Genomic DNA, 10,465 nt, shown 5'->3' on the forward strand with positions numbered 1-10,465 from the left:
AAAAAAAAACCCGTAACTATCAACTACACAAATAAAACCAAACCTTGGCCAAATAAAAATCCTCTATTTTGGACGATATTAAAACAATCCTTTCAAATCGTTCTCAGCCTCCATGAGAAGCCCAAGAAGGGTTTGCACCTGAAACGTCTCGAAAAAACAAAAAAAAAACAAAAACAAAAAAACATCTTTTTATCTAGTTATTTCTTTGTCCTGCTCCCAGATCAGACGTTTGGATGTGCAAGCTTTTACCTACTACTTGAGCACACGCACGCCTATGCCATGGTCCTGTATGCTGCTTCTATTCCACGCTGTTCACTGACCAACCCTTACCGCAGAGATACACCAGCGGCGATCTGAGCGAGTCGAGCGACGGAAGTAATTGACTTTGTATTGAATCGAGAGACAAAAGCGATTCTGGAGACTAGAGCGATTTGCGCGACGAGCGCGACAATTTGAAGTTGAAATCTTTTCAACTTTCTATGACGCGGTTCGGCGACAAGCCGCGACAGCCAATGACTGTATAGAGGTCAGTGACCACAGCCAATGGGAATGCTTGAATGCTTTGCCTTCTGCCTGTACGGACATACTCTTGTCTCCTCAATCGCTCGTATCGCTTGCTGCTACACTCTGTTGCTTGAATCGCGTCACCGCTGGTGTATCTCTGCGGTTACCCTGCATTCACACTGGCACCGGCCGTCAACCGCAATAATTGACTTGGGCGAAGAAAAGCACTGTAGGGACCAATTGGCTCCATTGCCACAGCCAAAAAAAAATTCAGAACGTTCAACTTTGATGTTTGCGGCAGCCAATCGCGTCTATAGATGTAAGCCCATTCTGTCAGATACTCCTTCTGGCAACAGCAATGGAGGGTGCCTGCCAGTCTGAACGAAGAGTAAGGTCCCTTGTTTTCTATGCCTGCACTACGGCAGGTTTCCCTTGATGCCAGCACATTCGACTCTCCATCTTGCACTACTTTCGAAGACTGAGACTGACTCACTAGCCCTGCCGTGGCCAAACGGTAGGGCACTCGTCTACCATGCGGCTGACCAAGGGTTCGATTCCCGGCCCGGGTCCTTTGCCGGCCCTTCCCCGTCTCTCCTTCCCCACTCGCTTCCTGTCACCACCTTCACTGTCCTGTCATAAGTAAAGTTAAAAAGACCAAAAAATATATCCTTAAAAAAGAAAAAGAGACTGACTCACTGACTGCCTGACCGGCCTAATCTGACTGACCAACTGAGCACGTCTAGCTGCTGGGGGAGTCCGTGTTGTGATTCCAGTGTGGAGTGGCAGACAGTTAAAGTGATGAGGTAGAACAAACACATGCTTCAGAGTCAGCTGGTGAAGATGGTCACCAAACACTGGATGATTGCTTTATCTGACAGAAGAGGACGAGTTCATTCGCGCCACAACAATAACAACGATCACGTGCTCGCACACACAGAGGCAAGTATTCAGTTCACACATGCATACACACATACACGTAGGCACACAGTCAACTCTGACAGAACCAAGAAGCACAAGACAGGCCGTGTTAGCATATTGTTTTCATGACGACAGCATAACATAGAGTATGTCTTAGGGTTACTTCAGTCCAGTCAAGTAATAGTGCCACGGAAGTTCTTTCTCTGAGGGTCAGAGACACAGCTGCAGCATGGCTGCCATTTCGAGCTGCTCCAAGTCACTCCAGTGTTCCATTACACCAGCACGCTAGCTATTGCTAGCGACACAGAACTTAACATAAAAATCATTGGCTTCTTATTTCGCGTTTCGCAATTACAGATACTCTTGCACAGGGACCAGAAATCAAGGAATTCCAGTTGTGACTATACAGGATATTAAAGACTGTGAAATCAATAAAAAAATTATAATTCGGAAGTGAAAAAAGACACTTTTATAAATTACTTAAAACTGAATCAAAATTTCAGATCTGATTCGTCGGTTTCCGACTGCAAGCTAATTTCAAAGACGAAAAAAAAAATATCCAAATAGTCTGAAGCTGTTGTCAAGGATCTGACATGTACTACGTAGTCCAGCTGTTAATGGTGAAACAAAAAACAATTATTGAAAACAATAAACAAACAAAGAAACAAAAAATAGCGGTTGATAGATTGCACGTCACCCAAGGATCAACAGGTAGACATGACACACTACAGTGATTCGTTATCTCAGATGAACAAACGCTTAACTCTTATTGCTGATTTGCTTACAAAATATAGACTATACGAGAGACTGAACAGTAACTGAATTCTTTCGGAAAATATTAAATCCAATATTGCCCACAGCATTTGTTTTCTCTCCAATGGCTGGGCACATTTTCAACTCAAAGCGTCTCTCTCTCTCGATCTGTCTCTTTCCCTCACTCTCTCTTCCTCACACTGGACACATGGAATGCTGAATTGGGTCTGCAGAAGGTTTCGTCCTGCAGACGAGAGACAAGGTAAGAGTTAGGTAGACTAAGGGGGCGCCACAGCGCCAACAAGGATGGCTTTCCTCCGTGTTGTGTTGTGTTATACCACATATACCACAGACCAGGACAGCGAGGTCTTCTGCCGTCCTCGTCCTTGAGTCATTGGTGGTGGGTTCAGATGTTCTGAAACAACATGCATAACCTGAGGCCCCACCACTGAGGCTGCAGCCTCCACCACCCCCATCCAACTCCACCTGGTCAGCCTTCCACTTACTAACACCCCCCCCTGTGTGTGCCCACCAGCAGAGAAGGGGCACCCTGTCACGGGGAGCCAAAGATGACGACATGGCTGCTGAGGAACAGCAGGTGGAAAAGTAGACAGTCTTGGTACTAGTACTGTAGGTTCGAGTCTGTCTGCCTATATACATATTGTAAAGACTGAATGACTGTGTGGGTGTGTTGTGGTGGAGGGGTGGGCGCACTACACTACACCTGCGATACGAGCTGCATGTTGAAGCTCGGCGAGCGTGACGACTTGGTGAGTGGCGCTCCAGGCGGAGGCAGCAGCTCCAGGCTCCCTCCCGCACCTCCTCCTGGCCGGCTCGCCAAGTGCTCCTCCTGCAGGCTTGTGGTGGAGTGACGATGGCTACCTCCAGGAGCCAGCCCATCTTCATCCCTGCCCACGCCTGCCAATTCCAAGCCTAGGGAGCCCCCGATACCCCCGCCAACTCCCCCCACCCCGGCCCCAACCCCGACGCTGCTCCCGTTCAGGCTGGTGTCCGTGGGGTCCAGAGAGTGACTGGAAGAGGTGCTGGCCGTGCGGTTGCGGGTCTGGTCCAGGTCCAGGTCTGGGCCGGTAGCGGTAGTGGGTAGGCTCGGGGCCCGCTGCATAGGAATCAGCTCGATGTCGTCCAGCTCGATCACATCGTCCAGGACCAACGGGGATGGGGAAGGTGGGGGTGGAGGGGAGGGCTTGGCAGGGGGAGAGGCACGGGCAGGGGGAGAGGCACGGGCAGGGCGCTGGGGCACAGGCATGGGTGGGGAAGGCGATGGAGGGGGAGTCTGCTGCTGGATGTGGTGGTGGTGTTGGTGCTGTTGTTGTTGTTGTTGTTGGTGGTGGTGGTGCCTGCGTGGGGGTGGGGTGGGCTCGGGTGTCACCGATACAGACACTCGTGGTGGCTCTTTGTGTTTCTCCAGCGGTGGCAGCAGTGGTGGGGGCATGTCGCGCTCTTTATCCTTATCCTTGTCCTTTTCCCTCTCCTTGTCTTTGTCTTTGTCTTTCTCCTTGTCCCGGGACAGTCGGCTCATCACGCTCTTCTTCACACTGGAGCTGCCCCCGCCGCCGCCGCCGCTGCTCTTCTGGCTGCCGCTGCTGGCCCGGGTGATGCCGCCCCGACTGCTGCCGCTGGCGCTGGGCTTTGGGGCGGCGCTGCTGGGCTGGCTGCTGTTCGACGCGCCCGAAGAGAAGCCCTCGTCCGGATCGTTCAGGTTGAAGGACTCCTCTCCTCCGCTAATGCCGTCCACATCTGTGGCGCCGCCGGAGAAGAAGAGAGAAGCACAGAAGACACAAAAGGGGAGGAGGAAAAGACAGAGAGATTGTGGAGGGGGGAGAGGGAGAGAAAAAGACAGGGAGCAACAAAAGAATGTTATGTAGAGAGACGTGAGGTAACGGTTTGGGCTGTTTCATAGGAATGTGGCCTAATGTTCACATCTTCCAAACTTTGAAGGAGAAAAAGGGGAGAAAATAATTTTGAATGCCATTTTAATCTTGAAATGGATTGCCTATAGAAAAATGCCCTTTTACACTGACTATGAACGCTAGTCATGTTGAGCAGCCTATTTAAAAACGTTTTAAAAACTTCCAAATTGTATTTTGACACAAACACTTCCAACACGTAATTCTGAACGCCCTATTTCCTTTGCACAGACCAAATGACAAAACAATCAGTCAGAAGAGGATGAAAACCAGATTGAAGTTATCTACATGTAAGCCCAGCCTAAAAAATAATTATATATATATAAAAAAACAGCAATGGACTATGTAATGGCCACGCAGCAATCAGGCTACCCCATCAGCACAGCTCTCTAATGCAATTATCCTCTCTGACAAATAATGCTCGACCTTGTGAGCCGGCGCTGACGCCGCTGTCTGTGTCCAGGGACGACACAGAGGCCGCCGCTAGTTAGGCCTCAATCTCAACACAATTTACTCCTCAGCTGGTGCTGATGAATTTCTTATCCCTTGTCTGAATGGTAAGCAGCCGGGATGGGCACATTTTTTACTGCAGTCGATGCTACTGTCGTCGCAGAGTAAATAAATAAATAAACAAATAAATAAACAAATAAATGTGCTTAATGTTGACTGGCAATCAAAGCGTTTCGAAATGGGGTGAACTCTCCATGAGGGAGGTGAGCGATGCGCTTGCTCCCTGCTGGCATTTGGGGACGTTTTACTCAAATCTGGCCACAATTTAAATTGGACGATTTATCTAAGGCAGTGTTTCCCAACCTTTTTTGTAATGCGTACCCCCTAAGCATCTTAGTTGTGCCATGAGTACCCCCTAATTAATTTTCTATATAATTTTCTCAGTCCTGATGTGGCTGCTCCATACATTTGTTATAATAATAACACTTTTCCAAGTACCCCCTGCAGTGTGCTCGCGTACCCCTAGTGGTACACGTACCCCTGGTTGGGAAACACTGATCTAAGGGGATGTGAGCTGCCAATAGCTACAAAAACAGAGAAGTGAAAAATGACTAATACAGCCAATGATTTTGAAATAAACACATTTTGTCATCCAATGACAACTGGAAATAACTAAACTCTAGCTAACCAGACATTCAATTATTCCATTTAATAATTAATAATTAATAATAATTTAATAATTAGAGTGGCAAAGCATATTTAGAACAAACAAAAGACATTAAGAAAACATTAAAATCCAAATACAGTCTTCCCGTGCCGCAAGCTGAAAAAAGGGGAAACAGAGAAAAGACAAAGTTGAGTCAAAACAGAAAACGAAAGAGCGAGACAGAAACTTTGGACAAAACTTTGGACGTCAAGCGAACAAACAAACAAAGGCCGGTTCTTCACGCTAGTCATGCAGTTTTTAAAAGCAAGCAAAGGATATAAAAGCAGGTCACTGGATCACAGTCTTCCAAGGGAAACAAGGAATACTTTGAAAAAAAGGAAATGAAAGAGAAAGAAAATTTAGGTAAGGGAGAAAAAAACAGGAAGAGTGCAAAACAGAGGAAGAGGACATGCACATGGTAGGTAAACATCAGCACTCATGCCCTCCTGTCAGTTCCTCACTGACTGACAGACTGACTGACTGACTGACTGCACGTCCGCCAATTAGGCCGAGAGAGGAACAAGAGAAAAGAACGAAACAAAAAGCCTTCTTCTGGACAGCTGTCAGCCAGGCCCGTCTTCTCAGACATCAGACAGACAATCTCTCTCAAGCACACACACAGCCCAGACTGCCGGTGTTGTGTTGATATGAGCTACCTGTCGACTGGAGCTACCAAGTAATTGCAACACACTACAAGAGCTCCTCTATGGGTCAGAGTTTGGGTTTGGGTTTGAGTTATGTTAACGGTAGCTCACCTCGACAAAGCTGATCATCTCAACAGAACACCGTCTCACAATAGAACAGGCAACAGAGGTGAGGTGGGGTGAGGTTGATCTCGTAACAAGTTCTTGTCTGGTTTTAACACAGCTGAGATGGCGAGATGGAGTCGCAGTACTGAGAGAGATAAAGTGAGATGCACCAATTTCTCCCTTCCTCATATTTACAGCAGCTAATAAGGGAGACGAGCTGGTTGTAGATCACTAGCATTTGTCCATTGAGATACATAATACTGACGAAAACAGTGCCAGAAAGTAACTAGGCAACAACGCTGGCCTGATGGAAAAAAGACAAATGTTCGCATTGTTCCGTTTTTCAATTTTAAAAGATGAAAAATATCTTGTGGTTATTCCTGCAGATTAAAAGTCCAGTCATTAAGAAAAGCCTTGAGATCAGAGGTAAGAGGAGGCAGGAGAGGTGGAAAGCCCTCCCCTACCCCTGACTACTCTACTCCCAACATAAATGCCCAGCTGCAGACCAGAGACTAAACAGGATACCCTGAGTTTATTGCTTCAGGCAGAGTCTTAATGGAGTGGACCTCTCCCCCACACACCCAAAATGTCCACATGGGGTCTGAGAGGAGAGGCCACCACAACCCTGCAGACCGCAGATACTGTAGGCCAGGAAGATCAAAAGTACTGGCGCAGAGGTGGGTTGAGATCAGGAGTCTTTGAGAGAGAAAAAAAAACAAAAAACAAAAAACAATTAGGAGCAAAAAAAATTGACATCCTGTTGGTCTTGCTTCTTTGCCGTTTTTTCCCCCCGCGCTTGTTCTGATTTGTTTCATCCTCTGGAGAGGTTGTACACTGTATGTGTGAAACTGGAGCTTGTGTCTGCATGCACATGCGTCGAGACAGGGCTGCCTCACATGGCGGCAGTGGGGGTTGAGGGGGACAGCTAGATCTCACTCACTGAGCATGCTCCCAAAAAAAAAAAGAAAGTAAAGTGAAAACAAAAACAGGAAGGGAGAGAGATTGTTGGAACAGGCCAATGTGTGAAGGCCACTAGTGGAGATCAGAAGGGCCTATGTTCCCCAGGGGGGTGTGTCTGTTTATCACATGGCACCGTGATGGCCACACACACATACAGTATACACTGTAAGCTATGCCCTTGCTCATCGGTAGCAATTCCAGGCAACACCACCAGAGGTGCTAGCAGTGCTCAAGTCCTTTGTGGGTGGGGGCGAGTGTGTCTCTACGTAGTCTTCTAGAGAAACTACCTTCACACTTGCCATCTACTTGTCACTTAGCAGACAGACATCTAATTTGTCCATTAGAGCCTCCAGGGTGATGAAGGGCAACCGGACGCCATTCTGCTCTTTGCACGGACACGATACGGCTGCTGTGATGAAGCGTCAGTCAGGCCAGGAGAGCCTGGGGGAGATCCTCTTATTGGGCATGCTCAGTTAGTGACACTAGGGTATCGCTCTTGAAGCAGATGACGTCACAAGGCAAGACAGGCCTGAGGCTGAGAGATGGCGACATGGAAGGAGGTTGAGGGTGTTTGGGGGTAGTGGAGGGGGGTGTTTCATGCAGAGGGGTGGTTATCTGGCCTACATCTCGCCCCAAACCCAGAAATAAAACCAGCTTGTCGATTGGCACAGGAGAGTGTGTCGTTTTTCTCTCTTTTTTCCCCCCCAAAGGAGGTGGCTCTAGTCTAGTACACGGCCAAGCTTCGAGAAAGGAAATTGGGTCATGGGATTGGGGGAGTTGCATTGTCAGCACAGCAGCCTGACGTGGAGGAGCCAGATGAGTTAGTGGAGCCCAGGAACAGCGAGCACAGGTAAGAAGCCCCCCTACCCAGCCCCTCCCCCCCCACCAACATAAATAAAGCAGGGTACAAGTGCAGAGGGAGGGGTCCGAGACCCCTCCCTGTTCTCTATGGTCAGCGCTACCCTCACCCCCAACCATCACCACCCTGCCAACCCTATGGTACCGCCCGTCCGCCTACCCTCGTGAGTGACCGCGAGAATGTCGACGTGACACCGCCCTCCTCGCTCCTGATTGGTCAGCTTGTCCTGGTGGGCGGTGGCGGTGTTGTGTCGGCGGGTATTGACGGTGAGGCAAAGCTCTTCCTCGGTGGAGTAGTCAAAACAGGCTGGGTAGTCAACGACAAACAAACAACAACAACAAGAGGGGACGAGACACGGGGTGGGCCTTAGTGATGGGAGACTCGGCAAAGAGGCTGGGAAGGATCTCATGAATGATAAAACAACATCAAATCAATCGAGTCAAGGCACAGTAATGCTCACTCACACAGTATTGCATAATACACAGATCCACACACATACACACACACACATACACACGCACCGGAAAATACTGCAAAAGAAGCAGTGAGCCGGAAAACAAAAATGAACACTTCAAAAGGCACACAGACAAAAGAGAAATACAGATAACAGGAGACAGTGAATAGCCGGCAACAGAACAGCAGCAAAAAGATAAACACCATTACAAGATGCATAACGAAAACATAAGCATCTCGTAATGACAGCACGAAATATAAGACGGCACACACACACATCAAAAACTGATGGAAATGCAGCTTATTCTGGCATAGAGGGAGAGAGGGGGAGCGACAGCGAGCAAGAGAGCAAGAGAGAGAGAGAGAGAGAGAGAGAGAGAGAGAGAGAGAGAGAGAGAGAGAGAGAGAGAGAGAATGAAAGAGAACAAGAGGAAGATGAGAGAATAAGAAAGATTCCCCAGGGGTGTACAAAAAATTACAAAAGAGAAATAAAATCAGTGTTTGAGTTGAAACTTTGATGTGTGCTTTTGGTGACACTCAATTCTTGCATCAACATGGTGAGCGGCATTTTGGATTTTGTTTTGTTTTGTTTTAAAGGCCTGTGCCTCCCTCATTGTTTGTAGATCCAGAGTTAGAATGTCACGTCCCTCTACTCTCCCCACCTCCAAACTCGTGCAACCATGACGCCTAATTTCATGATCTCTCGCATCACCAGATACACAGCTGCCTCACAGCCCTCTTAGCAAACTTAACACACACACATACAAAAATAATAAAATAAAAGGGTTTTAGACATTTTGGCTCCAGTCACCAGACACCCTCAGGGCCACTGGAGATGATTTGGAACTGAAGAGCCATCAAATGAAGCTTTTTGGAAAATGCTTTGCAGATTACACTTCTGGCATAATATGACTGACAGATGAGGTCATGATGTTTTTTTTTTTCCTTTTTCTTTTTTTTTTTATAAAGCTGGCAGCGGCTGTGCCTTCGGAGTGATTTGTGAGGGATAAAAAAATATGGAGCAATAGGGCCAATTTTGCCATTAGGGAATTTGGAATGAATTTGCTGAAATGTCTTTTGAGCCAGACACTTAAAAAAAGTAAGCTTATCAGCTTATGTCTGGTGTGTCCATGTCGTGTGTGTGTGTGTGTGTGTGTGTGTGTGTGTGTGTGTGTGTGTGTGTGTGTGTGTGTGTGTGTGTGTGTGTGTGTGTGTGTGTGTGTGTGTGTGTGTGTGTGTGTGTGTGTGTGTGTGTGTGTGTCTGAGAATGTCCTCTTCCAGCAGTGTTCTGTAAGTCTGTGTGTATTGCTAGTATACATCAATGTTGAATGTGTTTGTTTGTACATGTTCACCTGCGTGCTTCCAGCATTTTCTCTGTCTTTTGTATTAACTCATTGGCTGCCAGCCATTTTCATAAAAGAGTACCTCGGAGTGCCAGCCATTTTTCAGCATTTTGGGTGTTTTTTGGAGGCTCACAGAAAATTGAGTTCTGTGTCTATGTCAACACCATACCTATCAAAACACAGATTAGACGCTCATCTGTCATCAGAAAAAAACGGTGTCTCTCTACCCCTTTCCGTTCTTTCATAATCATCTGTTGAAATTAAGTGGAATTCGCCAAAATGCTGCTTTCTAGCCAAAAAGCTGAGAAAACGCCATTTGAAGTAGAACTATAACTGCAAACGTTTTTGCCCGTAATGGCATCGTCCTAACAACTCCAAACCTATCAGCTGCTATTACACAGTCTTCTGTCATCTGTAGCCTGAACAAAAAGATCATTTGTATGACCTTTTCAACCTAATATACTGAAATATAACGGGGGGACTCGAAAACAAGGGTGTTTTGGTTTAGTTGCTGGCGCGCAGCATGGATCATGACAGCAGTTGCCCCTAACTCCGGTAACTCCCTACCTCTCCCTCTCCCTCTCCCTCTCCCTCTCTCTCTCCCCTCGTTGGAGAACGAATCACAGCTGGTTTATTTCCTCCAGAAATAGTACCGTGTTGTGTCTTGTGGGGAGGGAGGCAGGTAGGCAGGCAGCACCGCTTAGCGTAGCTTACTGCAGCTTCTTTGGCAGAGCGGACAATTTGCAGATTGATGATTACTGTCATCATGGTTCTGCTATAGTGATCTTGTCATATATTGTTCAATGAATTTTCTTTTGATAAAGTACTGATCACACATCCAA

The 10,465-nt window shown here is 47.3% G+C and overlaps 1 protein-coding gene across 1 annotated transcript in view; it reads right to left on the reverse strand.

Annotated features, from left to right (window-relative positions):
• Positions 1-1,336: 1,336 nt before the first annotated feature.
• The window catches only part of LOC134460671 (hyccin 2-like), a 114,848-nt gene continuing 105,719 nt past the window's right edge, over positions 1,337-10,465 (reverse strand). Inside the window, exons 12-13 of the mRNA XM_063213040.1 lie at positions 2,900-3,933; positions 1,337-2,419 (exon numbers count right to left, since the gene is read on the reverse strand). Coding sequence (XP_063069110.1) covers positions 2,357-2,419; positions 2,900-3,933 — 1,097 coding nt within the window. The 3' untranslated portion in view covers positions 1,337-2,356. The remainder of the gene's footprint in view (positions 2,420-2,899; positions 3,934-10,465) is intronic.

The sequence above is a fragment of the Engraulis encrasicolus genome, chromosome 13, assembly GCF_034702125.1.
Source record: "Engraulis encrasicolus isolate BLACKSEA-1 chromosome 13, IST_EnEncr_1.0, whole genome shotgun sequence".
NCBI classification, from domain to species: Eukaryota; Metazoa; Chordata; class Actinopteri; order Clupeiformes; family Engraulidae; genus Engraulis; species Engraulis encrasicolus.